The 19048-nt window shown below is 44.9% G+C and overlaps 1 protein-coding gene across 1 annotated transcript in view; it reads left to right on the top strand.

The window, feature by feature from the left end:
* Window positions 1-11000: 11000 nt before the first annotated feature.
* LOC309560361 (distal membrane-arm assembly complex protein 2-like) overlaps window positions 11001-19048 on the top strand; it is a 45535-nt gene continuing 37487 nt past the window's right edge. Inside the window, exon 1 of the mRNA XM_082263989.1 lies at window positions 11001-11036. Within this exon, the coding sequence (XP_082120115.1) occupies window positions 11019-11036 (18 nt within the window). The 5' untranslated portion in view covers window positions 11001-11018. The remainder of the gene's footprint in view (window positions 11037-19048) is intronic.

Genomic DNA, 19048 nt, shown 5'->3' on the forward strand with positions numbered 1-19048 from the left:
TACACTTGTTTTTATAAAGAAAAATTCAATTTAGAAGCAATCCTTTTCATATGGGTATGTTGTCAAGACAGGGCTGTAGGCAAAAAAACTTGACTTGACTTCAGAGCCATGAAGTTCCTCTGGCTAAATTAGGGGTCAACTCCACTGAGCAATGGGGGATCCTCTGGTGCCCAGACAGGTGGAAGCAGGGAGGGGTAGAGTTTGATGGAGATATTATATACCATACGGCCATGTCCCCCCATTAATGGATGTTTTTCTACTGAATTTGGAGCTTGTGCAATAATGCTAGATTTTATCATGGTGTATTTTGTTTTATGTTATTCCAGATTTTCTGATGGGACAACCAAAGAAAATAATTTTTGAATTTGTAAATTTTCAACTGGCATTTCTGAGTTGTTAGTTACTCAAAACATTTTTAACTTGTCTGATGGGATGTCAAGGTGTGGAAGGATAACAGATCCTTGCTTAGCCAAAGACGTCAATAAGACCCATTCATTTCGCTATAATTTAATAACAAACTATAAAAAATAACAAGGTGTTACTTTCAGGCCCCGTTCACACTGGGGCGACGCTACTTCGCCGGGCGACCTCACAGGTCGCGGCACGCTGCTCGCACCGCGACCTCGGAGTGGCTGGCACGGACTTCATAACATTGAAGTCAATGCAGGTCGCCCCAAAGAAGCTCCGGACCCTTTTTCTAAGTTGGAGCGACTTGTGTCGCTCCTATTAGAACGGGTCCACAGCTTCTCTGTGGAAGGCGACCAGGTCGTCTGACAGGTCGCCCTAGTGTGAACGGGGGCTCATTGCTCTATAGATGTTATCTCGTTGGATGATTTTACACTTTTACTCAATAATTATCCCAAATTATGTCATAATTGTTTACACTTTAAATGTGACCGTTGTGCTTGCACAGTTTTTCTTATCTTCTTGACTCAGGTTTTATGATAAAAATGAAACGTTTATAAAAAAAAACTTGTCAATAAACATTTCTAACAAAGTGTCTATGCTGAATAGATTGGTGGTTAAACAGGTTCTGGATTGGGGAAAGGTAAGAGGAGTAGGGGCCTAAATTGACATGATTTTAAGGGGCCAGTAAACGTCCTTTTTTGAATGCCCCTATAGCCTACTATTGATCTTGTGCTGTCATGAGTAGGCACCAGGAAAGGAGACTTATGGTATGAATTGGTAAAGTTTTGCAGTAATTATATTTGTAACCTGTACAGAACTGTGCATAAACTTTGGGGGGAGATTTAGTAAAACTGGTGCACACAGAATCTGGTGCAGATGTGCATAGCAACCAATCAGCTTCTAACTTTAGCTTGTTCAGTAAAGCAATAAAAACATAGAAGCTGATTGGTTACTATGCACTGTTGCACCCAAATCTGTATGCACCTGTTTTAGTAAATCTCCCTCATTATGTAGTCATAGAGGGGGAAATTATTGTGGCCCAGAGTGTAGGGTTTACATCTGATCAGTAAAAATGGGATAACTTTTTAATATGAGAGATTTTATGGCCAGTATTTGTATACAGAAAAGGTAACCTACTTACCACATGGACACCTATTTGAAATCCAGTACTGATTATCATACATTGCCCTATTTGCTTAAAGTACAACATGCGGCTCCAGTATGCCAGTCTAAACAAGTATCAAATCCACTTACAAATGTGATGTACAAGACTCCTAAAGTAAATGTAGCACCCTACAGGTAGGTGCAAGGTAAAAGTATAGTGGGCCTTGGCTGCCTAACAGCTGGGCCATGATTTCAGCTGGGCTGTCATGTCTCCCAGGTGTGGTTACTGAGAGGGGAGTCTCCCCACTGGCTCTGTGAGAGGTTTCTCATTGGGCAGTGGATGAAATCCAATCAGTGGCCCATTCGGGCTTGTATCTACCCCAGGGAGGGGGTAGAAGTCTGAGGGGAGCACATGACGCAGCATCTTTGGCAGGAAGCAGAGTTCCAGGAGGGAGAGTACGGCTGTCTCTCCTCCTGTCAGAAGGATCGGGTGTCTTGGGGGGCTGCCTGAGTATCCAGAAGGGGGAGCTGAGCTGCAGAGAGGATCCGGTGTGACGAGGACCAGTGGAGAAAGAGGGGTTCAGTTCCAGGAAAACCTTCCAAGGTCGTGAGTACTGTGAACTGCCCCTGGGATCTGCCTAGTGTAGAGGGGACCACTCCAGTGAAGGTCCCAGGGATCCTGGAGCCTGCAAGTGTCAAGGGGGTTGCCTACTGAAAGGACCCTGGAAGTGTAGAGGGGGCGCCGGCGGTTGGGCCCTGAAGAGTTAAGTGTGCAGTGTTAAGAGTTGCAGCAGTACAAGCAGTCACAAGGAACTACCTCAGTCAGTGAAGGGCTGGAGGGAGCCATACACAGGACTTTTGAGCAAGACAGAGTGTCAAAAGTCAAGGATCATTACAGTCCTGGATCATCTGAGCTAACCAAGGGTGTTAAAATCGAAGTTCTAGCATAACAGTATTTTTAAGCGCCAGGAAGCGTTGGTCGGCATTCATATCCCACTCATTCCCTTCTCCCATCCCCATTATAAAATAAACAACACAAACCAAAGATGCCGGAATGGTCATTGTCTCAGTTCTCACACTTGGGTTTACAACTCAAATGTGTTGGAAGTGTTTCCGGTAACAATGGCAGACCCACATCAGGCCCAATGCCTGGAAATATTGCTACATAAACAAAAACTCTTCCTTTTACCCTCTATGCCTGAGTCAAAAAACCCTTCATTTGGGTCTCACCCCCCCCCCCCCCCCCCACTGCAGCCTCACAGTGGGAGGATTTTAGCAACAGAGGCAATGCTGTCAATCCAGAAAGCCATGGGCAGTACTAGGTGTGGCCAGGTGCTGATTGACGAGCTTGATAATATACAAAGCTCTCTGTGATTGGCTGAGCAATTGTTCCAGGAACATGATTTTGTTCTGTCCTGTTGGTGGAACACAGCACTGTATACTGTAGTGGATGCTACATACCGTTTTATACAGCCCTGAAAGCAAATGCATCGGTTAGTAAGCCTCAGTTCACACTAGATGCAGTGCGAATTCACTTTAGATTCCGCACTGCATCTAAATCGCAACCCATTCTTGCAAACTGATTGCAGAGTGTATGTTAAGGTAACAACGCCCTGAAATCTGTTTGCAAAACGCAGTGCGATTTGCATAATCGAATCACATCGGTGTGAGCACCTGTGCGATTGATTCTGGTGCGGGAAAAAAAAGGGTCCTGTATGAGTTTGGTGCGATTTGAGCCATACAAATCCATGTCTCAAATTGTCTCTAGAGACACTCATGTAATTCGCACAGGAATGTGCTGTGATTCCTGTGCGAAATATAAGCCGTGGCATCAATGTGAACTTAGGCTGAAGGAAATTGTTAATTTGGGCCGGCTTGGCCCAAACAAACTAAAAGTCACAGTAACCTGGAATTCCGCTTTATTTACAGTCTGTGTTACCACAGAGGAGAATTATTTTCCTGCTCTGACACCCGTCATCGGCACAGGAAGTGATGAGAAATCTCCCTTTTATAGACCGCAGTAAAGTCCTGATACAGATTCTAAACCTTCCTCCCTCTGTTAGGATAGCATAGGTATGCCTGTTCCTGGATGGGCAAGATTGGGGATGGGGTGAGTGCCAGTTGGTATGGTTGCAGCTGCATAGGTGACATTGAGGAAGGGTGGGGTGTAAAGGCATGGTCATTCCAAGTGGTGGGGGTCCGGAGGAGTGGTGAGTGGAATGGTGGCGGAGGCCCCAATAAACAGGCACGTAAGTGCTTTTTTTTTTTTTTTACAGAAGAGACATTCTATGTCTATTCTGCAGTACCGGTCCTGCCTGTTCATGATTTTGTACATTTAGCTCTGGTTTTTTAAATCATAAAATGTTTACATGGAAAAAGTCAGTTCATTGTGAAAATGGTAACAATGTAGTTGCCAAGTGGGTAGTGCGGTTTTCTGTAACACTGCAGTGCGTTTTGCACACTGGGGTAGCTTGTGTTCTGATGTCTGATTAGACCCTTTTTCAGGACAAGGTAGAGGGAGGGAAAAACCTGTAAACTGGGGAGCTGTCCAGAAAAAAAGAGGTTCAATTTGGAAACTATGCAACAAACACTTCCAAAGAGAAATCTTCAGAGCCAGCTGGTGACTGTACCATGTGTGAAGCATATCATCCAACAAGAAAGGGGGACATCTTTAGTATTTAGGAAGAAGACAGAGAACATGACCCCAGTTCTGCAAATTATGAAAGCACAACTCCAGCCAGGGTCCCTATTGGAGCACTTAAGGCCTTGTGTACATTAGGCTCTTCTGAACACCTCTCTCCTGACGAGAAAAGCACCATTAAATTTGCACCTAATGCCACATTATTCAAGTTTAGACGTGTTCGGGCACATCAAGCTTTTGGGCGTTCATTTCATTGCCCAGAATATTAATTTATTGTGACCATTGAAATGAATGAACGCTCAAGTGCAAAACGAGCCTAGTGTTTATACGCGTAACACACATTGGGCATTTTTGCCGAAACGCTCCTCTCCTGAATGTGGTTTTGGTGCGTTCAGATTTCTGCTCCTAAAAACCCCTGCCTCCAAACACCTACACTATATTGTCAAAAGTATTGGGACGCCTGCCTTTACATGTACATGAACTTTAATGGCATCCCAGTCTTAAGCCTAGTACACACGCAACGATTATCGTCCATCTTTTATCCAGAGTTGTGTTTTGTTGGTTGGAATGTGCCTAGACTGCACACGAATTTTCTTGCCCAACAAAATTCTTCACTTCAGAAGTGATGTCATGTGTTGGATTGCTTTCTTTGTGTTCTTTCTTCTCTGAGCATGCCCAGACTTGCTCATAAGATTTTTCCCTGTCGAAATCTGTACTGACTGCACGAAAATCGGATGTGTTTTGACGGCAGACAAAAATTTTATAGCCTGCACACCAGATTTTTTTCGGCCGAAAAGTCGGAGTCGGTTGTCGGAAGCATCATACTAACAAGCCGAAAAACAGCCGATCGGTCGTTGGACGAAAATTCCCTGCCGATTTTCGACGCGTGTGTACGAGGCTTTAGTCCGTAGGGTTCAATATTGAGTTGGCCCATCCTTTGCAGCTATAACAGCTTCAACTGTTCTGGGAAGGCTGTCCACAAGGTTTAGGAGTGTATCTATGGGAATGGTTGACCACTGCTTTATACTGCACCTCATAAAGATGAGAAAAGTGTGGGTGTGTGGGATCACATAAGTAAAATCCCCCCCCCCCCGGGGCATAAATCTCACTGCCAATGACCACCAATGGAGTGGGGGGATTAATTAGTGCAGTTACTGACCACCAAATGCAGGTAGGGGGGTTCACTGCAACTGAGTACCAGTGGAGGGGGTAACTGCACTGCCACTGACCACCAATGCTGGGGGGGGGTTAATGATAATTGCACTGACAACAATGCAGGAGAATACTATTAATATCACTGAGATCAATGCTGATTGGTTACAAATACTGCCACTTGCCACTGACCACCACTAGGGGGAGTTGAATAGCACTGTGCAACTGAGCTCCAGTGTTGAGGGTTATTATTGCAGTCTCTGACAGCAATGCTGGGCAGTATGTTTGCAGTCACTGACTCCAATGCCAGGATTATAATTGCAGTCTCTGACAGCAATGCTGGGCAGTATGTTTGCAGTCACTGACTCCAATGCCAGGATTATAATTACAGTCTCTGACATTGATGATGGGAGGCTATTAATGTGAATACTGACACCAATATTGGAGGTTATTAATATATTCACTGACACCTATGCCGGCGTTATTATTCTAGTCACCGAAACCAATGCTGGGGTTTAATCTTCCAGCCACTGACACCAATACTGAAGGTTATTGCCTCGGTTACTGACATCAACGTTGGGGGTCATTGTTACAGTCATGATGTACATTTGCGCAGCGGACTTCGCATAGCACTGCAAATGATCCGGACCGGCGTTCGCTAGCCACTCAGAGAGCCCGCCGGCTGATACGAGCAGGCGAGTGGTATGCAGTCTCCATTTAATGGAAGGTTTCCACAACTAATGGTCTTTCCTCAATGCCAGTTAAAGCCGTACATAGTGATTACCAGTAAACTGTCACTGGGAGACATAATGGCAATTTAAACACATCCAAAAAAAATGTCCACACTAATCCTAATAACATTTCCACAACAGGGTTTATTATTGCGGTTACTGACACCAATGCTGAAGGTTATTATTGCGGTTACTGATACCAATGATGGGGGTTATTGTTCCGGTCACTGACACCAATGCTGGGGGTTATTGTTCCGGTCACTAAGACCAATGTTGGGGGTTATTATTCTGTTCACTGACATTACCGTTGAGGGTTATTGTTCTGGTCACTGACACCAATGCTGGGGGTTATTGTGCCAGTCACTGACACGAATGCTGGGGGTTATGGTTCCAGTCACTGACACCAATGCTGGGGGTTATTATTCCAGTCACTGACACCAATGCTGGGGGTTATTATTCCAGTCACTGATACCAATGCTGGGGGTTATTAATCTCGGTCACTGATACCAATGCTGGGGGTTTTTATTCTGGTGACTGACACCAACACTGGGGGTTATTATTATGGTGACTGACACCAATGCTGGGGGTTAATACTCCGATCACTGACACCAATAATGGGGGTTGTTATTCTGGTCACTGACACCAATGCTGGGGGGTTATTACTCCGGTCACTGACACCAATAATGGGGGTTATTATTCTGGTCACTGACACCAATGCTGGGGGTTATTATTTTGGTGATTGACACCAATGCTGGGGGGTTATTATTCTGGTGCCTGACACCAATGCTGGGGGGTTATTATTCTGGTGACTGACACCAATGCTGGGGGTTATTACTCCGGTCACTGACACCAATGCTGGGAGTTATTATTTTGTTGATTGACACCAATGCTGGGGGGGGGGGGGTTTATTCTGGTGCCTGACACCAATGCTGGGGATTATTACTGTGGTCACTGACACCAATGCTGGGGGTTATTATTCTGGTCACTGACGCCAATAATGGGGGTTATTATTCTGGAGACTGACACCAATGCTGAGGGTTATTATTTTGGTGATTGATACCAATGCTGGGGGGGTTTTATTCTGGAGACTGACGCCAACGCTGGGGGTTATTACTCCAGTCACTGACACCAATGCTGGGGGTTATTATTCTGGTCACTGACCCCAATGCTGGGGGTTATTACTCTGGTCACTGACACCAATGCTTGGGGTTATTATTCTGGCCACTGACACCAATGCTGGGGGTTGTTATTTTGGTCACTGACACCAATGCTGGGGGTTATTATTCTGGAGACTGACACCAATGCTGAGGGTTATTACTCCAGTCACTGACACCAATGCTGGGGGTTATTATTCTGGTCACTGACACCAATGCTGGGGGGTTATTATTCTGGAGACTGACACCAATGCTGGGGGTTATTATTCTGGTCACTGACGCTAATGCTGGGGGTTATTATTATGGTCACTGACTCCAATAATGGGGGTTATTATTCTAGTCACTGACACCAATAATGGGGGTTATTATTCTGGCCACTGACACCAATGCTGGGGGTTATTATTCTGGTCACTGACACCAATGCTGGGGGGTTATTATTCTGGAGACTGTCTCCAGAATAATAACCCCCAGCATTGGTGTCAGTCTCCAGAATAATAACCCCCCAGCATTGGTGTCAGACACCAATGCTGGGGGTTATTACTCCGGTCACTGACACCAATGCTGGGGGTTATTACTCCGGTCACTGACACCAATGCTGGGGGTTATTATTCCGGTGACTGACACCAATGCTGGGGGTTATTACTCTGTTCACTGACACCAATGCTGGGGGTAATTATTCTGGTCACTGACACCAATGCTGGGGGGTTATTATTCTGGAGACTGACACCAATGCTGGGGGTTATTTTTCTGGAGACTGACACCAATGCTGGAGGTTATTATTCTGGAGACTGACACCAATGCTGGGGGTTATTACTCCGGTCACTGACACCAATGCTGGAGGTTATTATTCTGATCACTGACACCAATAATGGGGGTTATTATTCTAGTCACTGACACCAATAATGGGGGTTATTATTCTGACCACTGACACCAATGCTGGGGGTTATTATTCTGGTCACTGACACCAATGCTGGGGGTTATTATTCTGGAGACTGACACCAATGCTGGGGGTTATTTTTCTGGAGACTGACACCAATGCTGGGGGTTATTATTCTGGAGACTGACACCAATACTGGGGGTTATTACTCCGATCACTGACACCAATGCTGGGGGTTATTACTCTGTTCACTGACACCAATGCTGGGGGTAATTATTCTGGTCACTGACACCAATGCTGGGGGGTTATTATTCTGGAGACTGACACCAATGCTGGGGGTTATTTTTCTGGAGACTGACACCAATGCTGGAGGTTATTATTCTGGAGACTGACACCAATGCTGGGGGTTATTACTCCGGTCACTGACACCAATGCTGGAGGTTATTATTCTGATCACTGACACCAATAATGGGGGTTATTATTCTGGAGACTGACACCAATGCTGGGGGTTATTACTCCGGTCACTGACACCAATGCTGGGGGTTATTACTCCGGACACTGACACCAATGCTGGGGGTTATTATTCTGGAGACTGACACCAATGCTGGGGGTTATTATTCTGGTCACTGACACCAATGCTGGGGGGTTATTATTCTGGAGACTGACACCAATGCTGGGGGTTATTACTCCGGTCACTGACACCAATGCTGGGGGTTATTATTCTGGAGACTGACACCAATGCTGGGGGTAATTATTCTGGTCACTGACACCAATGCTGGGGGTTATTACTCCGGTCACTGACACCAATGCTGGGGGTTATTACTCCGGTCACTGACACCAATGCTGGGGGTTATTATTCTGGAGACTGACACCAATGCTGGGGGTTATTATTCTTGTCACTGACACCAATGCTGGGGGTTATTATTCTGGAGACTGACACCAATGCTGGGGGTTATTACTCCGGTCACTGACACCAATGCTGGGGGTTATTACTCCGGTCACTGACACCAATGCTGGGGGTTATTATTCTGGAGACTGACACCAATGCTGGGGGTTATTATTCTGGTCACTGACACCAATGCTGGGGGGTTATTATTCTGGAGACTGACACCAATGCTGGGGGTTATTACTCCGGTCACTGACACCAATGCTGGGGGTTATTATTCTGGAGACTGACACCAATGCTGGGGGTTATTACCCCGGTCACTGACACCAATGCTGGGGGTTATTATTCTGGTGACTGACACCAATGCTGGGGGTTATTATTCTGGTGACTGACACCAATGCTGGGGGTTATTACTCTGGTCACTGACACCAATGCTGGGGGTTATTATTCTGGTGACTGACACCAATGCTGGGGGTTATTATTCTGGTGACTGACACCAATGCTGGGGGTTATTACTCTGGTCACTGACACCAATGCTGGGGGTTATTACTCCGGTCACTGACACCAATGCTGGGGGTTATTATTCTGGTCACTGACGCCAATAATGGGGGGTATTATTCTGGTCACTGACACCAATAATGGGGGTTATTATTCTGGTCACTGACACCAATGCTGGGGGTAATTATTCTGGTCACTGACACCAATGATGGGGGTTATTATTCTGGTCACTGACACCAATGCTGGGGGGTTATTATTCTGGAGACTGACACCAATGCTGGGGGTTATTACTCCGGTCACTGACACCAATGCTGGGGGTTATTATTCTGGAGACTGACACCAATGCTGGGGGTTATTATTCTGGTCACTGACACCAATGCTGGGGGTTATTATTCTGGAGACTGACACCAATGCTGGGGGTTATTACTCCGGTCACTGACACCAATGCTGGGGGGTTATTATTCTGGAGACTGACACCAATGCTGGGGGTTATTATTCTGGTCACTGACACCAATGCTGGGGGTTATTATTCTGGAGACTGACACTAATGCTGGGGGTTATTACTCCGGTCACTGACACCAATGCTGGGGGGTTATTATTCTGGAGACTGACACCAATGCTGGGGGTTATTACTCCGGTCACTGACACCAATGCTGGGGGGTTATTATTCTGGAGACTGACACCAATGCTGGGGGTTATTATTCTGGAGACTGACACCAATGCTGGGGGTTATTACTCCGGTCACTGACACCCATGCTAGGGGTTATTACTCCGGTCACTGACACCAATGCTGGGGGTTATTATTCTGGAGACTGACACCAATGCTGGGGGTAATTATTCTGGTCACTGACACCAATGCTGGGGGGTTATTATTCTGGAGACTGACACCAATGCTGGGGGTTATTATTCTGGAGACTGACACCAATGCTGGGGGTTATTATTCTGGAGACTGACACCAATGCTGGGGGTTATTATTCTGGAGACTGACACCAATGCTGGGGGTTATTATTCTGGAGACTGACACCAATGCTGGGGGTTATTATTCTGGAGACTAACACCAATGCTGGGGGTTATTACTCCGGTCACTGACACCAATGCTGGGGGTTATTATTCTGATCACTGACGCTAATTTAGGATCGATTTTCCTACTCAGTGTGGGTGTAGAATGCAGCATTACCAAAACATTCGATTACTAAGCTGTGCCCTCCACTCCCCCCTCAATATTGAATGGCCTTTCTCCACACAGTGCACCCCAGGTAGGATAGCACGATGAAGGCATGACGTGTAATAAGCATGGAGAGAAGACCGGGTTGCTATGTTTGCCCCCCACCCCGGGCTCTGGGTGTCCTGGTCCCAGTACTGTTTACAGTGGCTGGCTATGGGGAATGACATATCTCTGTACACAGTCCCTGTAGCATGTGTTCAGAGTCAGACTCTGCTTAGGGAACTACCAAACCTCCTGTGTGTGCGTGTTCTTTTACATGCTTTACGGTACACCTTCTGCGAGCCTTGGACGAATCAGAGGTCGGTATAGAACACCACCACTAATCACGTGATCATAATCAACATGGCGGCGCCCAGGCTGGTAGGTGACTTATAGAGGTTTGTGTCTACCGTGTCGGGTAGAGTGGGTAAAGGTTTGTATGTGTCCCGGTATTCTCACACCTCTACGGATCATGCTAAAGATAATGTAAGACACGAGGCTCCGAGTCTCACTAATGTGCCGGATTTTCTGTGAGGGCCGTACCGGTTCTTTAGAATAGCGGCGCACAGCCATGTTCCAGTACAGTACGGTACTCCATGCTGAGCTGGTTCTAGAATGGGTCAGGGGTTGGAAGGTTCTAGAGTCACACACATTTTAGGGGGGGGGCTCCAGTCATGTGGGTGTAGAGAGTAGACCCCCCCCCCCCCCCCCACAGTCAGGGTTATTTGTTATTGTCAGGCTATTTGTATTCCTCTCACTTTCTGTCCTGTGAACACAACACAGTCCACCCAAACCGCTTCCATACTGCGCCAATTCTGGCGCTCCTACATGTAAAAACCATCATTTAGTTTTACTAGACAATTACTCAGAACCAGAGATGTATAGTAACGAAGTAGAACTACTTAAGTACTGTACTTAAGTACCGAAATGCGGTATCTGTACTTTCCTAGAGTAGAATTTTTTTCTCCTACTTCTACTTTTACTTCACTACATTTTTTCGATGATTTTGATACTTCTACTCAAGTATTTTTTTTTTGTGCTGCATAGTTACTCGTTACTTTTAAAAAAATTACCACTGCCAGAACAGTAGATGACAGGTTGCATAAAGCTCAAAAAAATGTGTATAATGTCATTTGTAAATCAGCACATACGAAAATAAAGGCTGTGTATAATAAAAGCTGCTATACCAAATCTTTCCAATAAAAAGAAAATATGAAACAAACAAATAAATGGTGCTACAGCGCTTAAAGTGCATCAAGAAACTACTAACAAACACAGGTTAATCATTTGAATAAATCATTTGAAATAATAAAAAACAATATGATGTTCAAACTTTTGACTTATTTCTTTAATAACTACATAACACAGTACTTGTACTTCTACTTTCAGTACTTGAGTAGAAATTTTTTTTCAAAACTACTGGTACTTTTTACTTTTAGTACTTAAGTAGCAAATTTTTTGAAAAAACTACTTGCAATACTTAAGTAAAAAAAATGTTGAATACTTTAGTACTTCTACTTAAGTAACTTTTTCTGCGAGCACTTCCACTTCTACTCAAGTAATTTTTTGATCGAGCACTTGTACTTTTACTCAAGTAGAAATTTTGAGTACTTTATACAAGTCTGCTCAGAACCCGCAATTATTATATGTTTTTCTAACAGAGACCCTAGAGAATAAAATGGTGGTGGTTGCAGCTTTTTATGTCACACGATATTTGCACAGCAATTGTCCAAACTTTATTTTTTTTTTTAGAAATAAAAACACTTTCATGAATGGAAAAAAAACACAATGTTTACCCCAATTGTTTTGTATCATGTGAAAGATGCCACGCCAAGTAAATAGATACCAAATTTGTCATGCTTTAAAATTGCGCACACCCGTGGAATGGCGTCAATCTTTGCTACTTATCCACTTCCCACCCGTACATCCTTGGGGTTCAGTGGTTATACTGGGACCTACTGGCACCTACAGGCATCATCCCTTTACCATTATTTTCAGCCGGCAATTCTGTAAAAGGCCCCTTTCACACGGGCGGTCCGATCAGATCCGCCTGTCAGTTTTTTAGGCGCATCTGATCGGATGCCCCATTCAGCCCTATGGAGCAGCGGATGTCAGCGGTGACATGTCCGCTGACACCCGCATCCGATCCTGTCCGTGAAATCCGGAGGGATGGAAACCCTATTTTCCATCTGTCCTGGGGATTGGATCGGATGAGAGCGGACAGGCGGTCCGCTCTCATCCGATTCCCCATAGAGAGCAGCGGGGGCTGTGACAAGCGGAGACGGAGCTGTCATCCGCCGGCTCAGCGGGGATCGCGGATCGATCCCCGCTGAGCAGCACGGATCCGCCTACGGAGGCGGACCGTGTGAAAGAGCCCTAAGGCCGAAGTGATCTGAGTAACTAATTAGCCACTCAATCACTTCTGCGGGTGGCGGAATGGGGTCCCACCCCCCCTTCCGCCGCCACCAATCCTAGCGATGCGGCCAGTGGCAATGGCTGCCTGGGACAGAGAGAGAGGAACTGACGTCATTCCCCTCTCTCTCTGTAACCCCGGAAACCGGGAGCAACGAGTATTCATCACTTCCAGTTCCGCCCCTTTGTTTACCTGGCCACCAGCGGCCAGAGAAGCAGCCGATTGGACCGATCTTAGTCTGATCAGCTGCATGGGGGGCCAGAGGAGAGATTTGGGGTCTAATAGACCCCAAATCTCTCCATATAGAAGACCTGTCATGGCCCATGTTATCACAAGCGATGTTGTTCATCCCTTGTGATGGCAATAAAGTTTGCACACACAAAAAAAAAATGTAGTATAAAATAAAAGAAAAATAAAGCTCCCCCTGTGCCACCATGCTCACACAAATGCGAACGCATATATTACTCCCGCGCGCTTATGTAAATGGTGATCGCACCACACATACAGGGAGTGCAGAATTATTAGGCAAATGAGTATTTTTGAGGATTAATTTTATTATTGAACAACAACCATGTTCTCAATGAACCCAAAAAACTCATTAATATCAAAGCTGACTATTTTTGGAAGTCGTTTTTAGTTTGTTTTTAGTTTTAGCTATTTTAGGGGGATATCTGTGTGTGCAGGTGACTATTACTGTGCATAATTATTAGGCAACTTAACAAAAATCAAATATACAGTATACCCATTTCAATTATTTATTTTTACCAGTGAAACCAATATAACATCTCAACATTCACAAATATACATTTCTGACATTCAAAAACAAATCAGTGACCAATATAGCCACCTTTCTTTGCAAGGACACTCAAAAGCCTGCCATCCATGGATTCTGTCAGTGTTTTGATCTGTTCACCATCAACATTGCGTGCAGCAGCAACCACAGCCTCCCAGACACTGTTCAGAGAGGTGTACTGTTTTCCCTCTTTGTAAATCTCACATTTGATGATGGACCACAGGTTCTCAATGGGGTGCAGATCAGGTGAACAAGGAGGCCATGTCATTAGCTTTTCTTCTTTTATACCCTTTCTTGCCAGCCACGCTGTGGAGTACTTGGACGCGTGTGTTGGAGCATTGTCCTGCATGAAAATCATGTTTTTCTTGAAGGATGCAGACTTCTTTCTTTACCACTGCTTGAAGAAGGTGTCTTCCAGAAACTGGCAGTAGGACTGGGAGTTGAGCTTGACTCCATCCTCAACCCGAAAAGGCCCCACAAGCTCATCTTTGATGATACCAGCCCAAACCAGTACTCCACCTCCACCTTGCTGGTGTCTGAGTCGGACTGGAGCTCTCTGCCCTTTACCAATCCAGCCACGGGCCCATCTATCTGGCCCATCAAGACTCACTCTCATTTCATCAGTCCATAAAACCTTTGAAAAATCAGTCTTGAGATATTTCTTGGCCCAGTCTTGACGTTTCAGCTTGTGTGTCTTGTTCAGTGGTGGTCGTCTTTCAGCCTTTCTTACCTTGGCCATGTCTCTGAGTATTGCACACCTTGTGCTTTTGGGCACTCCAGTGATGTTGCAGCTCTGAAATATGGCCAAACTGGTGGCAAGTGGCATCTTGGCAGCTGCACGCTTGACTTTTCTCAGTTCATGGGCTGTTATTTTGCGCCTTGGTTTTTCCACACGCTTCTTGCGACCCTGTTGACTATTTTGAATGAAATGCTTGATTGTTCGATGATCACGCTTCAGAAGCTTTGCAATTTTAAGAGTGCTGCATCCCTCTGCAAGATATCTCACTATTTTTGACTTTTCTGAGCCTGTCAAGTCCTTCTTTTGACCCATTTTGCCCAAGGAAAGGAAGTTGCCTAATAATTATGCACACCTGATATAGGGTGTTGATGTCATTAGACCACACCCCTTCTCATTACAGAGATGCACATCACCTAATATGCTTAATTGGTAGTAGGCTTTCAAGCCTATACAGCTTGGAGTAAGACAACATGCATAAAGAGGATGATGTGGTCAAAATACTCATTTGCCTAATAATTCTGCACTCCCTGTATGAGGTATTGTTGCAGAACGTCAGAGTAAGAGCAATAATTCTACCACCAGACCTCCTGTGCAACTCTAAACTGATAATCTGTAAAGGCATTTAAAGTGTCGCATATGGAGAATTTTACGCACCCTAGTTTGCCAGCATTCTATGGGGAGACGCAATTTTAAAGCATGACATGTTTGGTATCGCTTTACGCAGCATAACATCATCATTCACATTATACAAAAAAATTGGAATAACTTTACTGTTTTTTTTTTTCTATTCATGAATGTTTTTTTCCAAAATAATTGCATTCGAAAAACCGCTGGGCAAATACAGTGTGACATAAAAAATTGCAACACACACACATATTCTCTAGTGTCTCTGCTAAAAAAAAATATATATCTATAATATTTGGGGGTTCTAAGTAGTTTTCTAGCAAAAAAAAAAGTAGATTTTTACATGTAGGTGCGAAGTGTCAGAACAGACTTGGGAAGGAGGTGGTTAAAAATCTCCATAGGTGGCACTTTATAAATTTTTACAGGTTACCTCGTTAGATTTACAGGGGCAATCTTGTGCTAGAATTATTGCTCTCCAACGATCGCAGCGATACCTTGAACACCGTTTACATATGCAGGTGCGAGCACACGAGGATGGGGGTGCTTTATTATTTTTTTTACACTTTCCTTTTTAAATTTTTATTTTTTTTGGATCACTTTTATTCCAAATACAAGGAATGTAAACATCCCTTGTAATAGGAATAGGGCATGACAGGTCTCTTTTATGGAGAGATTAGGGGTCTATAAGACCTCACATCTCTCCTCTAGGCAGGAAAGACTAAGATCAAAAGAAAAAAAAATGAATACACAGCAGTGTTTACATCTGCCGGGGCTGGACGTGACGTCATAATGTTGCGCCCGGCCTCCGAGAGTCATATTGACGGCCAGGAACCATCTGGGCTTGGGTCAGCTCTATGGTAAACTTCTGCTGCCGGCGGATCCATTCTCTGGCTCACCAATTGCACGAGTGAGCCCGTGGAAGCACCATAGGGCGGCGGGGGGGGGGGGGGGGGGGTCAGACATCCCTTCCCACCACTTGTAAAAACAATCAAGCAGCTGAACAGCTGCTATGATTGTTTTTACTGTGCAGGGTATGGCCGGATGAAAAGAATATCTGAATGTTGCCTACAAGTGCATCCATCATCCAGATATCCCCACTCAAAGTCCAGGATGTCGTATGATGTTCTACAGGCAGGAAGTGGTTAAAGTCACTCTTTTATCACAGGGAGCCTTTTACTTCAAGTACGCATGTAAATAAAAAGTACTTACCTTTCCAGCAGCTCCTGTATTGAAAAGCTGACGTACGGATGAGTTGAATGCTTCCTACCCCCCTCTGCCGCTGTGGTTCCCTCCACCAACTGGTACATCTTGTAGTGCTGTATGAGCCAGCTGGAGAAACCACACTAGCAGGCGGGGGGGGATAACACGCAGGGGGTGGTTGCTGGAGTTACAGTTGCAGCCTCTGACACCAATGCTTATTTTACTCCCACTTTTTGCAGTATGTATTGTTGCACACGGAGAGAAAAAAAAATGCAGGACCAAAATAGTTTTGCTTTGAAGCACAAAACAGCTGATTCATATTGAATGGTCTGCCTAACTTGATGCAATGCACCTCAACCCATGAAAAAATGTATGGCTATTGTCCAATAAGAATTCGACTTACCAATATACTGACCTAAAGTGTTACTAAACCCAGGACCCTGCATGGTCTAAATCTGATCTCCCACAGTACACAGATCATGGAAATGCAATTATTTTAGTAAATATAAACTGCTAAATACCTTTTCTCATCAGCAGTATATAGCAGTCTTTTGTGACTTCTATCAGTGTCTGGTTAAAGCGTGTGGGAGAAGTTTTCATTCCTCTCTGACTTCCTATGAGGCTGCATAACCCCTGACTTTCTGTCTGGACAGCGCTGATTGGCCCTGTGCTGATCACATGCACGCTCCCAGAAAAGAATAAAAAAAAAAACTCTCTAGCAATACACACCAAACTGAGCATGTGCAGAGTGACTCTGAGGCTCTGTATTATGTGGAGATGGATTTGGGACCTTAGAAAAAGGGGAGGATCAGAGAAGACAGGATCAAACATCCTTTTTACACAATGTGGAAGATTAACCCATTAGGTTCCACAGTGAGTATACCAAGCATGCTTTACTGCATATACACACTGATTTTACAGTTGTGGGTTTTGAAACACTTTAAGTTCACCTTTTTGGAAAATAGCCTGTGCTGCCCCAGAAGGTCTTACAAGTCCTCGTAAGATGATATTGTTTTACCTGTAGGCCGTTTGGGTCCCCTCAGAAGCCCGACTAATGAACTCCTATTTTGCATCCTCCACGGCCTGTCTCATTGCTAGGATGCAAAAACAATTGGCTTTTAGTTCTGCAAAGCAGGGAGTGAGCAGCCAATGGTTTTCATGTCCTAGCAAGAAGACAGGACTTGGGTAATGCTCACTAGGAGTTTATTAGACAGGCTTCTGAGGGGACCCAAAGAAGAAAACCCAACATTGGTGTTCAGTTGTAATGCTGTTTCACACCCTCCTCACTTGTGGTCGTTAGCAGTAAAGTTAAAAGTGGTTGTTCACCCTTCCATATACCCAGTGAAGTGATTCTCCTCAGGTGATACACAAAAATAAAACCAATCCTACCTACGTTTTACCTGTTTATCTGCACCACTCTACATCTGTTCAAAAGTCCAGAGATTATACAGCTTGTCTTAGCTTTCAAAAAGCAGGGGGTGGGGAGCTGTAGTTACACTCTGCAGAGCTCAGTGAGAGCTGATTATTATTATCATTTTTATTTATATTATTATACTAGATTTGTATAGCGCCAACAGTTTACACAGCGCTTTACAATCTAAGAGGGTGTAAGAAGTTGTACAGAAGGTTATAACTCTGTGAGATGAGTTGATAGAAGTGATAAAACGTCAGTCGGAGGTATGATAGGCTTCCCTGAAGAGATGAGTTTTCAGGGATCACCTAACTGTGAGTAGGAGATCACCAGACAGATTGAGGTAGAGAGTTGCAGAGGATGGGAGAGGCTCTGGAGAAGTCCTGGAGACGAGCATGAGAGGAGAAGACAAAGGAACTTGAGAGCAGGAGGTCTTGAGTAGCAGAGAGGATGGTTTGGGTGATATTTGGAGACATGATTGGTGATGTAGCTTAGGGCAGAGTTGGAAATGGCTTTGTATGTTATTAGTGTTTTGAATTTTATTCGTTGGGAAATGGGAAGCCAGTGGAGGGATAGCAGGCAGTGAGCGGTCGGTAAGGTATATGAGTCTGGCAGCAGCGTTTATGATAGACTGAAGAGGGGATAGCTTATTAGAGGGAATAGACACCCCCATCCTCTCCTTCCCTCAGCACACAGGAACAGAGCTGAGGCTGTCGATCACAGGCTGTGTGCTGGAGGTCCCTCCTCTGTCACCTTTTTTCTCTTGGTGTCAGGAAAACCTGTCCGAAGTGATTCATGCTCATGACAGAGGCAGCAGAGAGGAATGACACTTAGTACTCTGGATTGAGACACGTGCACACTATAGAGGGATATGCTGTGTTCAAATTATATTTCTGAGGTTTACAACCACTTGAGCTCTATCCCCTCCGTTTCCACCATTGGTGGTCACTTCATACCTGATTCTCTCTCTCTCCCCCTCCCTCTCTCCTCCCCCCCCCCCCCCAGAGGCCAGAACTTTACTTATACTCTGAGGTAGAGATAACTCACAGTACATTCTTTGTCAGTGCTGGAACATTGAGATCATTCACCCCACTGCCACTCTGATGCTCAGAAGCTGGCAGACCCAGCCCAACACATGATGGGCTGCACACAGATCAGTCTGGCAATGTGTTGGACACAGGGATATAAAGGGAGACAGAAAAGTTACATTACA

The sequence above is a fragment of the Pelophylax lessonae genome (assembly GCF_965119305.1).
Source record: "Pelophylax lessonae genome assembly, chromosome: 7".
In the NCBI taxonomy this organism is placed as follows: domain Eukaryota; kingdom Metazoa; phylum Chordata; class Amphibia; order Anura; family Ranidae; genus Pelophylax; species Pelophylax lessonae.